Raw genomic sequence first — 15,139 nt, forward strand, 5'->3', positions numbered from 1 at the left:
AGCGCCATGAAGAGCCCGGCCGAGGACGCGGGCGGGGGGCGGCGGAGCGCGGCCGGGGGCAGCGACGGCCCCCCCGGCGTCCCCTTCCCGTCCCTGGCAGACGCGGCTCCGGAGGGCGGCGGGGAGGCGGTGCAGCTGAAGGTGCCGGCGCTGCAGCAGCTCTACCACTGGGACTGCGGGCTGGCCTGCTCCAGGATGGCGCTGCGGTGAGCCGGGCCCCGGGCCCTCCCCCGTCCGCGCTCGGCCGCCGCTCCCCGGGGCGAGGCGGCCTCACCCTCCGCCGGGCCGCCCCCGCTGGCGCCTTCCCCTAGCCGGCCTTTCCGCGAGGGGCGGACCGCGACGCCCAGAACTCCGCGGCCAACCCAGCCCTGACGCTGGCTGGCTGGGGAACTCGGGGGTTGCAGCCCGCCCCTCCTCAAGGCGCCCGGCCGGGCAAGGCGGCCTGAGCGGTGGCCTCCTCCGGCGGCGCCCCGCGTGAGCGGCCGGCCCCCCCGCGTCCTCGGCGCGGCTCCAGTCAGGCCCGGCAACGCTCTGGGGAGGGGCCTGCCGCGAGCGCCCCCGCCCGGTGTGCGGCGGGGCCCCCGGCGCGGCCTGACTTCGAGGCGAGGCGGATCGCTGAAAGGCCGGTTGGCAGGCTGCCCTCAGGCGGCGCCTCGGAGGCGGTCCCGAGGGTCTCCGACTGCAGCCGGGCCCAAAGCACGCGCGACAAGCCGCCTGACGGACGTCGCGCCCAAGGCCGGCGGGGAGGAGAGCGCTTGCACGGCCGCGGCTTCCTTACGCGTGGAGCCGGCTGCGCCCAGGAGCTCCTCCGTGGATGCGGATCTTTCCTCTGCCTTGGAACGGGTGCGCAGGCCGGGGACGGTGGAGGCATCCGCTCCTTGCTTTGTTGTGGAAAGAGTCGCTGCTGCCTGCGTGGAAACCGCCACTATCTGTAAACTCCTCTACAAACGCGACCTTTTCTGTTCCCTCCCTTTGCCTCCACGTTAACGCCCACCTTGTTTCCCCCCCCCCCAACCACCCATCTGATCTGATCTCAGGTACCTGAACCTGCTGAATGACGATGACTTCCAGAGAGCCGTCCAGGACCTCCAGTTGACCAAAAGTATCTGGACGATTGACTTGGCGTACCTCATGCGTCACTTTGGGGTGAAGCATCGGTTCTGTACCCAAACGCTGGGCGTGGACAAGGGCTATAAAAACCAGGTCAGCTTGTTTGAGTGCTGGTGCTTCAGACACAAGGGAGGCTGTAGAAAGAATGCTTTGGTTCTCTAAGAAGCATAACAGTATTACAAGTAGTCCTCGACTTGCAACCACAATTGAGACTGGAACTTCTGTTGCTAAGTGAGGCAGTTGTTAAGTGAGTCACGCCGGATTTTATGACCTTTTTTGCTGCAGTTGTTAAGCGAATCTGTCTTCCCCCAATGACTTTGCTTGTCAGAAGCTGTCTGGAAAGGTTGCAAATTGCAGTTAACATGACCCTGGAATGCTGCAATGCTTGTAAGTGCGAGGACCAGTTGCAAGTCACTTTTTTCAGTGCCGTTGTAACTTCGAATGTTTACTAAGCAAATGGTCATAAGTCAAGGACTACCTGTAGAGTATTCATGGCCATCAGCTGCACAACCCTAACCTTTGAAGCCAATCCACTAAAAATCCCTAGATCACCTCAGTGAGTGGTTGCCTTTTGCTCATAGGGTACCTGAGAGCCTTTTTTGAAGCCTTCCAAGACAGTCTCTGATTGGCTGGCTTGGCTCAAGAGGGCTGCCCCACAAGCATTCTCTTGGGGGAAGGGGGGCTTCCTTTACAGATCCTAGCAGCCCCTTCCTTGGCTTTTCCCCTGGAAAGTGGTTTGTGATCTGACATGGCTCCTTGTCTATTTTTTTTAGTCCTTCTATAGAAAACACTTTGACACAGAGGAAAACCGAGTAAACCAGCTGTTTGCCCAAGCGAAGGCCTGCAAGGTGCTGGTGGAGAAATGGTGAGCTCTTGGCCAATGCTTTTCCTTCCTTCCGCTAGTTCTAGCAGGTGGTTCAGCTGTTAATCCTGGGGCCCAGGGTCTGTTGTATTCCGAAGGGCCTGAACAAACCTGCATCACCTTCCTGTGTCTTTAGAGAGGGTGTAGCAAGAAGGGTTGACTGTTTTTGGGGTGCAAGGACTTGAAATCTTGTGCGCGGAAATAAATCCACCTCAGCTGAGTGGGGTATACTGAGCAAAAGGGTGCAGCTTGACTGAGGCCACATTTTTCTAGCTTTTCTCCCCCATCAAAAGCACCAGAAATAGTAAAGGTTGGAGTCCCGTGATGCTCAGGTATGGCCCAGAGGGCTGAACGGTCTGTTTGTGTGTGGACCAGGCAGACAGGGAGAGAGGGCGTGCGTGTGCCGGTTAGCGAAAGGTGATCAGCGTCGGCTGGGCTGCTCTCCCTACCACTTGCTGTTTTTCCAGCGTCCTCATTTCTCACAGGTCGTGGTTCTCTTCTGGCCTTCCAGTGGTTTTCCCCTGCAGTGGGTAGGAATTTCCACGGAAGTTGCTAAGGGGTATCAAAGGCCTGGCGTGGCTGTTAGTTCGAAGGGAAGAGTTGGAGAAGGAGTGACTTCGTGGACTGCTCTTTCACCATTCCCTCTCCTTGAGGGCAGGGAGGGAAGCGTGGAGAGTCCCCTTGATGCTTGTAGGAAAATGCAAAAGGTTCTGTGCACAAAGCCGTTCCTGGACAGAACCGCTGGCTTCAAGTACCTTGAGCTCAAATAGAGACATGCGTATTTTGGGTGTTTTGGCCCGGGCCCAGAATGAAACAGGGCTCTTTGGTTTTGGTAGGGACTGGAAGGTGGTTGTTCTGGGTGGCAGCTGAGCGGGGTCAGAGCAGGAAGAAGTCAAGGCTGTGAGTGGCAGCGACTTGGGGAGGGGTTGGAAGGGTGTGTGCAGACCAAGGATGGGACCTTGGTGGTGACGGGGGGGGGGGGGAGGTGCTGGGAAGGTGTGGGGGGCAGACAGGCAGGTGGGACACTCCACCTGGGAACTACTGAGGGAAGAGGGGGGGTGAAGCACACCAGCCCTCTCCTACTTTTCCCATAGAATCCCTCAGGCTTTTTTTTTTGTCCTAAACTTGGAACCACCAAAAAGTTCCAGCTTTTGTTTTTTTCCGAATTGTAGCCAATCCATGACAGGTTGGCAGAATGTCAGGAGCATGGTGTGTGGTAGTTGTGGGTTTGAAGTAAAGCATATTTTCTGACTTGTGTGCATCATCCAGGAATTGATTTATTTTCATGGTGGTAGCAGGACCCTTTTTTCAGTCTAGAAAAGGGAGGGAGGGAGCAAGAGGTCAATCCCAGTTGACCAAGCTGTCTTATGATCGGCTTCCTTTGCAAGGGGATGTTCTCAAAGGGGCAGGACATCCCGGGTTGCTGTTGGAGTCCTGCCCAGAATGTGGGAACTGTGAGTGATGGTTGCCTAGCTGAACTCCACTGAAATCAGATAAGCAGGAACAGCCTAAAAGGGGAGCGAAGGGAGGAAGTGGTTATGTTGCTTCCTTGGTGACCGGCTTTCTGTTCTGAGGATGCCAGTTGCAGGCATGCCTAGGACTGGGGTGCAGACATCTCAAGTGCACAAGTTTCATCTAGCGAAGACGCTGGTGGTTCTTTAAGCGGTCATCTGCGCATTGCCCTAGAGGGGCTTACAGCCCTGTGCAGAGGGTCATTTGAAAGCTCAACCTGGGCCTAAGCATTTGGGCAGGAACCCGCTGCGGTACAGCTGCGCACGGCCAAGGAAGTTCCCTCCTTTTACCTCGGGCTTGTGAACTAACGCGGTGGTCTTTTACTCACAGAAATATTCTTGGCAAGGGGATGGCAGATGGCCACTCAAAGAACCACAGTTACAGGTAAGCAGCCCATTCTTCTGCTTTGTGGTCTCTGTGCCGCACATGGAGGGAGAGCAGCAAGCTCTGCTCCCTGGAGGTGGGGCAGGTTTCTCACTAAGTAGATAAAGACCAGAAGCTACTTCTGGTAACAATGAGAGATCCGTCATCAGAGCAACCATGTCCTTAGCGGAAGACAGGAATGGAGTATCTGCTCTGAGCTACCATTCGCAGCTCCATTCACAGTTCCCAGGTGGATGTAGTCAAATTATTATATTTTTATCCTGCCTTTTTAAAAAATGTAAGTAGTTTATTTATTTATTTGTCATATTTTTATTACCGCCATCTCCCCCACTTGGGGGACCCTGGGCGGTTCACAATAAAACAATATAAAATACAGTGAAATCAGAAAAATATCAGTAAATAGGCCCTGGGCTGTCGGCTGCTGCTGCTGAATGCCAGGTCAGTTTGTAATAAGGCCACCCTCATCCATGATTTGATCATGGATGAGAAAGCTGGCCTGGCTTGTATTACGGAGACCTGGCTGTGAGAGGAAGGGGGAGTCCCCCTTTCTGAAATGCGCCCAGCTGGTTACCGGGTGTGGCACCAGCTGAGACTCCAGGGTAGGGGCGGTGGTCATCCGAGACACCTGGGAGGCATCCAGGGGCGCTGCTCCTCAGATTTCCGGGTGCGAGACCCTGTTTGTTAAGTTGGGCTCTAGGGGTCAGCTGGGACTGTTGCTATTGCCTCCCTGCTGCATACAAACCTCCCTGCCTGAGCACCTTGGCTCCGTAGCCGGGTTGGCGGTGGAGTTCCCCGGGCTTATGGTCTTGGGGGATTTCAACCTACCTTCCTTGGGGGCGTGGGCGGAGGTAGCTCCAGAGTTCATGGTTACCATGACAGCCACGGGCCTGTCCCGAGTAAGCCAGGGCCCGATGCATAATGGTGGTCATTCGCCTGACCTGGTTTTTCTGTCGGAGCAGTGGCAGAGTGCTCTGAAATTGGGGGAGGTATTGGTTTTTCCCCTGTCATGGTCAGATCACTGCCCGGTGAGCCTCCAGTTCTCTGGCGCCACCCCCCTCCGCAGGGAGGCTGGGCCTGTCAGATCGGCCCGCCCAGGCGACTGATGGACCCAACTGGGTTTCAGAGGGAGCTCGGGGTTGTTCTGGGAAGTCTGCTACACAGTCTGGCTGAAGCCTTGGTGGCCGCGTGGAATGAGAGCAGCTGTGGCCTTGGATCGGATCGTGCCTGAGCGGCCTCTTCGTGCCCACGGCTCCCATGGCTCCCCGTGGTTTATGGAGGAGCTGAGGAGGCCTAAGAGGGCTAAGAGACGCCTGGAGCGCCGCTGGCAGAAGACAGGGAGCGAAGACGACCGAACACGAGCTAGAGCAGCTATTAGAGCCTACCTCGTGGCGGTAAGGGTGGCGAAACGTTATTTCTCCGCCCTTACTGCATCTGCAGATAGCCATCCGACGGCCCTATTTCAGGTGACTCGGTCCCTCCTTGGAGGGAATAATACCAAGCCTACCTGCAGGGTCGCTGTGCGGAATATGCTGCGCATCTAGCGGATAAAGCCACTCGCATTCGCTCTACGTTGGACTCCAGCTTTAAGGCAGGGCCAGTGGAGGATATGGGGGCAAAGTCTGGCATGGTTATCTGGGGGGAGTTTGATCCGGTTGCACCTGAGGAAGTGGACAGGGCCCTCGCAGCTACTAGTTCGGCCACTTCTGCATTAGATCTGTGCCCTTCCTGGTTGGTCAAGGCTGCCCGGGAGGAGGCACGTGATTGGGTCTGGGCGGTGGTTAATTCCTCTTTGAGAGAGGGGGTGCTCCCGCAGGCTTTTAAGGAGACGGTGGTGCGTCCTCTCCTCAAGGGGCCATCACTCAACCCAACCAGCCTGGGCAGTTTTTGTTCAGTCTCCAACCTCCCCTTTTTGGGGAAGGTTGTGGAGAGAGTGGTCGCGTGGCAGCTGCAGAGGACCCTGGATGAAGCAGATTACCTGGACCCTTTTCAGTCAGGATTCAGGCCGGGTTACGGGACTGAGACGGCATTGATCGCACTCTTAGATGACCTCTGGCGAGAGCGGGATGGGGACAGTGCGACCATCCTTGCTCTTCTTGACCTCTCAGCAGCCTTCGATACCATCAATCATGGTATCCTTCTGGACCAGCTTCAGGAGTTGGGGGTGGGCAGCACGGTGTTGTGCTGGTTCTCCTCCTTCCTTCGGGGTCGGTGCCAGTCGGAGTTGATAGGGGGGAAAGGTCCAGCCCACGTCCCCTACTCTGTGGGGTGCCTCAGGGCTCGGTTCTTTCCCCTCTTCTATTTAACATCTATGTGAGACCATTGGGGGAGGTGCTCCGACGGTTTGGGGTAAGATAACATCAATATGCTGACGATACTCAGCTTTATATCTCTACCCCAGACTGCCTGAGTGATGCCGTGGATGTCCTGACCCAGTGCCTGGAGGCTGTGAGGGCCTGGATGGGGTGCAATGGGCTTTGACTCAACCCAAGCAAGACTGAGTGGCTTTGGGTTTGTGGGCCTCCTGGTGCTAAGGTTTTTCTACCTTTGGTCTTGGATGGGGTTGCACTGCCCCAGACAGACCTGGTGTGCAATCTGGGGGTCCTCGTAGACCCACGGCTCCTGCTCAAAGAGCATGTGGCAGTCGTGGCTAGGAGGGCCTTTGCACACCTTTGGGTTGTGCGCCAGCTGCGCCCATTCCTAGACCGAGAGGCTTTGCTCACAGTCACTCATGTCCTCGTGACCTCCCGTCTGGACTACTGTGATGCGCTCTACATGGGGCTGCCCTTGAAGAGCATTCGGAAGCTTCAACTGGTGCAGAATGCAGCTGCACAGATAGTAAATGGTGTCGGGTACTCGACACATGTAACACCACTGCTACGGGAGCTGCATTGGTTGCCGTTGTGCTTCCGGGTGCAATTCATGGTGCCGGTTGTCACCTTTAAAGCCCTTCATGGCTTGGGGCCGGGTTACCTGAGGGACCGCCTTCTCCCAGTTGTTTCTGCCCGTCCAATTTGATCTAGTAGGTTGGGTATGCTGCGGGTCCCGTCAGCCAGGGAGTGTTGGCTGGTGGGAACTAGAAGGCGAGCCTTCTCCTCCGTAGCACCTGCCCTCTGGAACATCCTCCCTCCAGAAATTAGGATGTCCCCAACCCTGCTGGCCTTTCGTAAGGCCGTGAAGACCTGGCTTTGTGCCTGGGCCTGGGGCCTCGAGCGTGTGGATGGTCCCGCCTCTTGGCTGTATTAACATTCATGCATTGTTCGCTTGGCAGCCATGTATATTTATTCTGAAGTCCAGAAGAGAGGGGGCCAACCTCACTTCCGGGGGAAGGATGTTCCAAAGGGTGGGAGCTGCTTCAGAAAAGGCCCACCTCCTAGACCCAGCCGGACGGAATTGCCTTGCAGACAGGGTCCATAGCATGCCCTCTCTGCATGAGCTGGTGGGACGGGTTGATGTAACGGGGATGAGACGGTCCCTTAGGTAACCTGGACCCGTGCCATGTAGGGCTTTAAAGGTGATAACCAACACCTTGAATTGGACCCAGAAGCAAGCTGGCACCCAGTGCAGCTCGCAGAGCAAGGGAGTAATATGTGCTGATCTTCAGGCACCAAAAACTGCCTGCACAGCTGCATTTTGGACCAGCTGTAGCTTCCGGATACTTTTCAAGGGTAGCCCCATGTAGAGCACATTATAGTAGTCTATATGGGAGATGACCAGAGTGTGAGTGACTGTTCAAAGGGCCTCTCATTCCAGGAAGGGTCATAACTGGCGCACAACACGATGTTACGCAAAGGGGAGATGTGTCTCTGAAACTCTTCAGAAAAGGTTTAGTAAGGGAAATGGAAAAGAAAAGAAAAGAAAATGAGGAAAAGAATGCTAAAATCACAGCTAGAACAAGGCAAATCTTGGGCTAAAGAACCTGGGAAAATAGGAAGAGAAGAAAAATCCCTAGAAATTTATGGAAAAGGTCATTCATTTCCAGCAGAGGTGTTGTAGAATCTCCTGCTGATGTTCTATTATACTGCAGGTTCTACGGGGACTCCAGACTCTCTTCGTTTACCATCATATGGCGAAATGCCCCAGGCACACGGATTCTTCCTATGCGCACACCCTTCCTTGGACCCGCCACACCCTACCTCCTTGGATGTCGCTACATTCCGCCATACAGCCATCCAAACCAGGTGGCGGCTGACCTCTGAGTGCAGTGTTTCCCAGACTCCTCCGTTTAGCCTTGGTTGGAGACAAAGCCTTTGCTTTAAACAATGCCACAAGTTTTCTCTGTTTCTAGGTCAGTCTTAGTTGGGTTTCTAGGTCCTTTTAGATTAATATTAACAATAGTCTGCTATATCCATCTCTAAAAGAAATGAGAATCAGTGTTCTCTATGTGGTGCTGCTGTTAGACTGTTTCTGTTTTGCCCTGTTTTTATTCTTGTTTTTATGCTGGTCTTTGGCCAAAATAAAGACTTGATTGCTCAGACGTGCCAGGGAGCACCAGTGGGAAGCTCCTTTGGTTGGCTGGCAAAACAATCCAGCTCTTCTTAACTTCTGCCGTGAGGGTGGAATATGGGATCAAGCCTCCCGGTTTGGGCAGAGTTCAGTCACCAAGTGTCAGAGTAGCGCTGGAGAGGCACCACTTTAACTAGGAAACATGGCAGCCGTGACTGCAGAGGCTAATGTTTTCGGCACCGTGGGATGGCCACCCAGCATCTGTGTCTTGGTGATCAAGCAGACAAAAAGTTGCTTTTGGGGATCCAGCCCTACCAAAAAACGTTTGATTTCAGGGAAACACCTTACTGGAAAATGAATTGAGGCAGAGACTCTATTCTGGACAGATTACCTCTAGCTGGCAAAATGTAGGCAACAGCTGCAATCTTAGGCAAGTTTAGAAGGGGGGCTTCCCTGGTTTGGGGGATTCAATCCTGAGTAGGTTTTCCCCGCAGAAGCCAGTGGTGCAGCTGCCTCTGCCCCTTGGCAGCATTTGATCCAGTGGTGGTCTTTCTGTGCTAAGGGCCGGGCCTGGCTGCCTTGAGTAAGGGGTCTCAGGAGAGAAAGAGGTGCTTGGGGACGGATGGGAGGTGGGAAAACTAGGGTGGCTGAGGGATGTTTCTGTTGGATGCCCTGGATCCAATTCAGAGGATGCTTCCCAGGAACATTTATCTTTTCAGTTGACGGGCATATCAGAGTGAGAAACAATTGATGAGAAAGGTTGAGCCCAGCAAAGCTGTGTAAAACCCATTATTGCATGACGGTTGTAGGCAGATGAGAGAGGAACGGCTTGCTCAGCACCTCTTTGATCACGAAGATGTCAGGTGGAGTGCAGGGGAGAATCAGAATTGTTTCTGTTGATTGCCCTTCTGTCCTGCCTCTTCTCCAAAAGCTCAGGCTGGCTTCCAGGAGGCTTCCCCTAATTACCTCCCCCAATAGTCCTACAAGGGGGGTCAGCCAGCAGGAGTGTGGGGCTTGAGCCTGGGTCTCCTCAGTCAGCGTTCAGTATATGCCAGGTAGTCTGCGTGCTCCGGAGAACAGGCTCGAGTGTTGGGGAGGTGCTGACGGGCTCACGTTCCCTGGATCTTTTCAAGTCAAGGCTGGGCAGCCACCTGCCCTGCATGCTTTAATTTAGATTCCTGCATGGGGTGGGGGCAGTGGGCAGCCCCAAAGGCCCCTCCACCCCTGTGAGAAATGATGGTGAAGGGTACCTGAGGACGAGCCCATAATTTTGAGGGTAAGGAAATGCTCCTGCTTCCTTGTTTTCAACTTCCAGGAGAAAAAGTTGTGGAAAAGGTTCTGTCTGTCTGTAGATATGAGAACCCCTTGCATGTATTTACATAAACTGTGTTTCCAGTGCTGTGTTGCTTTTCCTTTTTTAATTTTCTCTTGGTTTCTTCTTACTAAATAAAGCAGAAACAGCCCTTTTAGGTCAGAAGGGTCATACTGATAGGTGCTTCTGATGTAAGAGCTACTTTTACACATTAGGGCAGTGTTTCCCAACCTCAGCAACTTTAAGATGGGTGGACTTCAACTCCCAGAATTCCCCAGCCAGCAAGGAAGTCCACCCATCTTAAAGTTGCTGTGGTTGAGAAACACTGCATTAGGGCATATCACATCCCTGAGACAGACACTTTCGGCCCAAAGGAGCCTGTGTGCCCTGGGGCCGTCCTTCAGCTCACGCCCCACCCACCCGAGAGGGCTCCTCTGTTCCTCGAGGCCCCTGGAACGGGACAGCCCCTTGTGCCTGGGACAAGGTCTTTCTCGCGTCTTCTGCAGCACAGTGACCGTCCAGGACATACAGGAACACCTGTCCCAGGGCCACATCGCCATCGTGCTGGTGAACGCAGTCCTGCTGTTGTGCGACCTCTGCTCCAGCCCGGTCAAATATTGCTGCTTCCTCCCGATCGGCCAGAAGTGCTTCTGCAGGAGTCCTGACTACCAGGGCCATTTCATTGTCTTGTGTGGCTACAACAAAGCTCTGGGGTGTATTTATTACAACAATCCTGCCTACGCGGACCGTGAGTAACAGCACCCTTTCCTGGAAGTTGGCCACCGGCTCCCCCCTGCGGTGCGGGTCTTCTGGGCTCTTCCTTTCTCTGGCAGTTGGGTGGGGCCGGGCGAGTCAGGTGCTTGAAACAGCCTTCCACCCGGTGGGCTGCCGCTTGCTCAGTTGGGGGTGGGCTCCCAAGGCCCTTTCCGCCACCTGTATCTGACAGAGATCCCTTTGGTCCTGCTCCACAGGCACGTGCAGCACCAGCATCCATAACTTTGAGGAAGCCAGGACAAGTTACGGCACAGATGAGGACATCCTGTTTATTTACCAAAATAGCTGACCCTCCAGCTCGGTGCTCCCAGTTCATCGCTGGCAGCCGGTTCACTGCCCTCGTGGCAGCCATCTCAGGACTTGGAGACGTTCGCCCCCAGACTGCGACGGGTTGTGGGCAAAGGAGGCATTAGGCGCAAGGGGACAGACGGGAGGACATATTTTATGCCACCTTAAGGAATGTGTTCCTGAAGCGGGATGCCCATTACTGTAAGAAGTAATGAAATGCGTTTTTCGGTTGGGGTCTGTCCATGGACCCCAGTGATTTTGCCCAGGGTTCTGACTCTAGCCCCGAATAAAAATCTTGCCGCCCCCCCCCCCCCCCGGTAAGAATGGACTGCTGAAACAAAATTAAAATGACTGAACTCTGTTCTGAGGCTACAACCAAATCCAGTTGGGTTGCCCAGTTCTAAGTATACATCCCCCCCCCCCCCCGCCACCACCATTATTTGGGATTCCCTCCCGACTCGACTTGGTTCTTTTTATCTGCTCTGGCAAGCTCTTTGCCTGCTTTAGGGCCAGGCTGTTGCCCCATGAAAAAGCTAATCTGTGCATTTTTACATTCTGCATATTGGAAAAGTTTTTGAGATCAGAATGTCTTTTCACAGGAATAAAACTCAAAGACAATCCAGCTTCATGAAAATGAATTGCAAAACAAGATGGTGTAAGAGCAGTTCCTCCTTTCTAATTGAATCTTCTGATAAAAAACAAGCAAATAAAGTAATAGAGGGGGGAGGCAGAAAGGAAAGAAAGAGATCAGGGTTTTATAAATCAGAATTCAAATGGGGCCATTCCCATAAGCACCTGCCCGTTAACTTCTTCCTCACAGTAAATGGCTCCTCCTGAAAGCATTCCCATTTATGGAGACTTTTCAGGTGTGACAAAAGTTTTGCAATGCTGGCAGAAGACTGGGAGGGCTTTTGGAGAATGTTTTCTCACAGGACTGGTACTGACTTAAATCCTTGCACTGTGACTGCAGACTTCAAGTTGTACGAATCGGCACTTTGTCATTTTGAATAACATCCATTTAATCGATGTCATTCTGTGATTATTTGTGAAAGGCTGCAAATCCTGATTGTGCTTAATTTCTTCTAAAAAAAATTAGTATGTCACAGACAATAGCTGTATCCTGGTGGTAATTTGGTAGTCCCGGTTCATCAGCATTTTCTTCCTTGAGCTCAACAGAATGCTCCGCTTTGCCTAGAAGTGAGTTTCACTAAATTTGGTGAGGGCTCACTCCCAGCCGAACCAGAGTAAGGTTGCCGCCTGAGCATGTTTAATTCTAAGAAGTTGCACTTCTGCTAGCCTCCAACTTCTGCCACACGAGAGAAGCTGTGGACCCCGTTTCCCACCCTGTGCCTCACATTAGCAGTCCAGTGGCCGTTGATTGCCACTCTGGAGCCCTCGGGCTCGCTCTGCCATTTTTAAAGTAGCTGCAGCGAGTCCAGATGCGATCTGTTTTGGTCCTGGGAAAGCAGCTGGAAGTTTGGGAGGAGGGCGGAAGCATCCTGCAGCCTGGGAGGGGACTTGCCTTGGGCTGGAAATCTGCATCTGAGTCCCGGCTCCTCCTCGGGGGGAGGCGGGGGGGGGATTGCTGTGCTCCTCTTGGAAGCCCAGGGTTTCTACCTTGTCGGCCATGTTTGTCTCTGGTCAGGGGGCTTCCCGGGTGGCTTGAAATAACTCCGTGCAGTACGTCCGCTCCATGGTCAGTTTAAAATACTGTAAGTGTCCTAACAGTCAGGAACCACGCTGAGACGAGGAGTAGGTCTCTAGTGTTTATTACTGCTACATTAGACAGAAAACCCTAACAAACTGAAGCAGCGTGGGAAAAACCCAGACAGAAAACCCCCGAAAGCTAAGGCGGGCCTGATCTGTGTCTCTTTGAATGGCTGCTCAACTCATGCGCTTTACAGCCTGGATAGAGGCCCCCTCCTGCTCGCCATCAGTACTCATGACAGTAAGTGCCTATTATTGGCAGAGAATTCTGAGGAGCGTCTTCAAAGTTCTCTGAGAAAAGCTGCTGCTTCCCAGTTCTACCCCAGGAAAAGGGAGTCAGGTGAGGGGCTGATGTCGCTTGCAAGGGCACAAGCCTGGCATCTTAACAAATAGGGCCTGTTTTGCCCCCATCCAGACTGCCTGTGCCACTTCAGACTTTCCACGGTTCTTGCCCAGGGAGGAGTCCAGCTTTCCAAATTCTTTTGTAATGGTAAAGTTAAGACTTCGGCGCTCCTTCTGTCTTGCCCGCTAGTAGCAGCAGCAGCAGCAGCAGTTTTGCAAGTTACGTCCCTGCTGCCTAATCTCCCAGCATCAAGATGAAGAGTGCTGCTTTTCAAGGTGCTCCCCCTGAACACAGCGGAGCCAGAGCAAGGCAGCATTTTCACAAGCAAACGCGTATTAACAGTTGCAAAGATGCAGAATCCCTGCCCGTTGGAAGTTAGTTACAAGGCGGCACTGGTACAGGGGAAGAAACAAGGTTGGCCATCTGTTCTGGCGTCCCCAGAATGCAGGACGACGCGCCAGCCTTCCTAGAGCTGCTGAGCGATGCTCCCCAATCGCACAGAACCTGCGAAGAGGAAAGCGGCGGGCGCTGGGCTGCTCCTTCCTGGGGTTCCCTCCTTCCTCGCGGCCTCTGGGAGCTCAGAACAGCAGGAGGGAGTCCTCATCTTGCCCAGGGCAGGCGGGGGGGGGGGGGGGGCGAAGGATGTCAGCAGCTTTGGGGGAGTCAAAAGCATGGCCTGCCTGAGCCCTGGCACCCTTTGCTCCTTCAGGTGCTCTGGACGGGTAAATGTTTATGGAAAGTTCACGCTCACACAGGACAGTTAAAAGGGAAGTAAATCTGCAGAATAAATTTTATACCCAAAAGGAATATTCATAAATCACTTAATAAAGCCTGCTTTGTTGAACAGGTTTAGATTTTTTTTTAAGGTGGAACAGCAGCGTGGTGGTTAAATAAGGGAACATTCAGCTATTTTGTCATGGTGCTGCTCTTGTCAACCTGTCTGCTGCTTTCCAGAGGAAGGAAAATCCAAAAAGTTGATTCCTTTGGGGAAAACCAGGAGAGAGGGTTTCATTCCCACAAAGTTATGACAGAATTGGTATGCGCTGCCGGCCACTGCAAAGCGGCTCCCGGTTGAACGCCCAGCCCTTCTGCAGTCCTGGTTGGCACGCAGTGAAAGGGGCCCTGGACCCTCATTGCTAGCAAGGGGCCACCAGAAGTGCCTGCCTTCAGAGGGAGCCCTGAATCGAGAGCAGGGTTGTGCTTGACGGCAAGCCATGGATGCCGGGAAAGGGAGACTTGCCACCCACTGCATAAAGCCCCTCACTAAGCATTCCTGTGCCCGGTTTTCTGCCCACCTTGCCAGGCGGCCCACCATCCTTTGCAGCACAGAGAGAGGGTCTTTGCATCTTGCTTGTCCCTCCCTTCAAGACAGGTGAGGAGGGGTCCCGAGAGCCCCCGTGGAGGGCTTTGCTCTCCCAACGTGAAGGGCAGCTGCCTGCCTTGGAAAGGAGCTGGCTCTTTGGGGGGAGGGGGAGCAGGGGAGCCCAGTGGCTGGGAACCAGTACAGAAAGCTGGGCTTGGAAGGGGCCAGTAAGGCCTTGGGGGTCAGCCTGCCACCCTGTGCAGGAAGCCAAATGGAAGCCCCCCCCCCCCAGACAGATGCCATCCTGCCCTCGCTTGAACACAGCCCACCAAGCCCTCTTGCCGTTAGGAGGGTCCTTGTTTGTTTATCGTTATGTCTTCACCGCCCATCTCATATTGCAATGGCTGGGCGGTTGGTCCGTGGCTGTTGGTCCATGTCTGGCGTCCTGGAACAAGAGGACTCCCTCGACCTGTGTGGCTCCCTCAGGTACTTGACTGGTGCAGTCGGTCACTTCTGTTAAGCTCAACGCACCCAGCAACGTTCCCGTCTCCGTAGCACCTCTCCCCTGATGGTCTTGGCTATCCTTTGGGGCGAGGCTCAAGTTTCTCCAAGTCCTGAAACACTGTGCAAAGAACTGAACGCAATACTTGAGGTGCAGTTTGGGATTGATTAATACCAAGTACAATGAAACTGACATCTTCTGAGTAGGAAACTACTTTTCTATGATTCTTGCCTAAACTTCCTTTGCCTCCCTTTCAGCCATCCTTTTTCTTTCCTTCTTGGATCTTTGGACTGAAGCCCCCTTTAGATTAGGTGGGACAGTTTCCTTGGCTCCTATCTGGTTTTAAGTATCTTTCCATCTTTACCCTTCTTTTTGTTCTTAATGTGTAAACCACTCAGAGTTGCTGGGAGTTGGGAGGCATATACATTTCATTAATAATAATTCCCCATCCTGTGCCTATGCATTTAATGTTTGTTTCCTCAGTGAAAAATTCTGCACTTGTCTCTGTTAAATTTAATTGTTGAACTTCCAGTCTACTTCTGTAACGTTATCAAAATACTGAAACTTATTTCTACCTTCTGGGCATCCACCCTTCCACC

At 53.5% G+C, this 15,139-nt stretch overlaps 1 protein-coding gene across 1 annotated transcript; it reads left to right on the forward strand.

Annotated features, from left to right (window-relative positions):
* Window positions 1-6: 6 nt before the first annotated feature.
* On the forward strand, window positions 7-11,334 carry GUCD1 (guanylyl cyclase domain containing 1). The gene is made up of 5 exons (XM_063315796.1): window positions 7-206; window positions 1,038-1,203; window positions 1,884-1,975; window positions 10,130-10,371; window positions 10,595-11,334. The coding sequence occupies exons 1-5, from the start codon at window positions 7-9 to the stop codon at window positions 10,684-10,686; spliced, it is 792 nt and encodes a 263-aa protein (XP_063171866.1). The 3' UTR covers window positions 10,687-11,334.
* The last annotated feature ends 3,805 nt before the right edge of the window (window positions 11,335-15,139 follow it).

This window comes from Candoia aspera, chromosome 15, assembly GCF_035149785.1.
Source record: "Candoia aspera isolate rCanAsp1 chromosome 15, rCanAsp1.hap2, whole genome shotgun sequence".
NCBI classification, from domain to species: domain Eukaryota; kingdom Metazoa; phylum Chordata; class Lepidosauria; order Squamata; family Boidae; genus Candoia; species Candoia aspera.

What these genes read in the sequence shown, in the direction of transcription:
- GUCD1 (XM_063315796.1), top strand. Translation starts at nt 7, where the DNA reads ATGAAGAGCCCGGCCGAGGACGCGGGCGGGGGGCGGCGGAGCGCGGCC. An exon ending in ACAAGGGCTATAAAAACCAG is followed by an intron (nt 1,204 to 1,883) that starts GTCAGCTTGTTT and finishes TATTTTTTTTAG; the next exon opens with TCCTTCTATAGAAAACACTT. An exon ending in CAATCCTGCCTACGCGGACC is followed by an intron (nt 10,372 to 10,594) that starts GTGAGTAACAGC and finishes CCTGCTCCACAG; the next exon opens with GCACGTGCAGCACCAGCATC.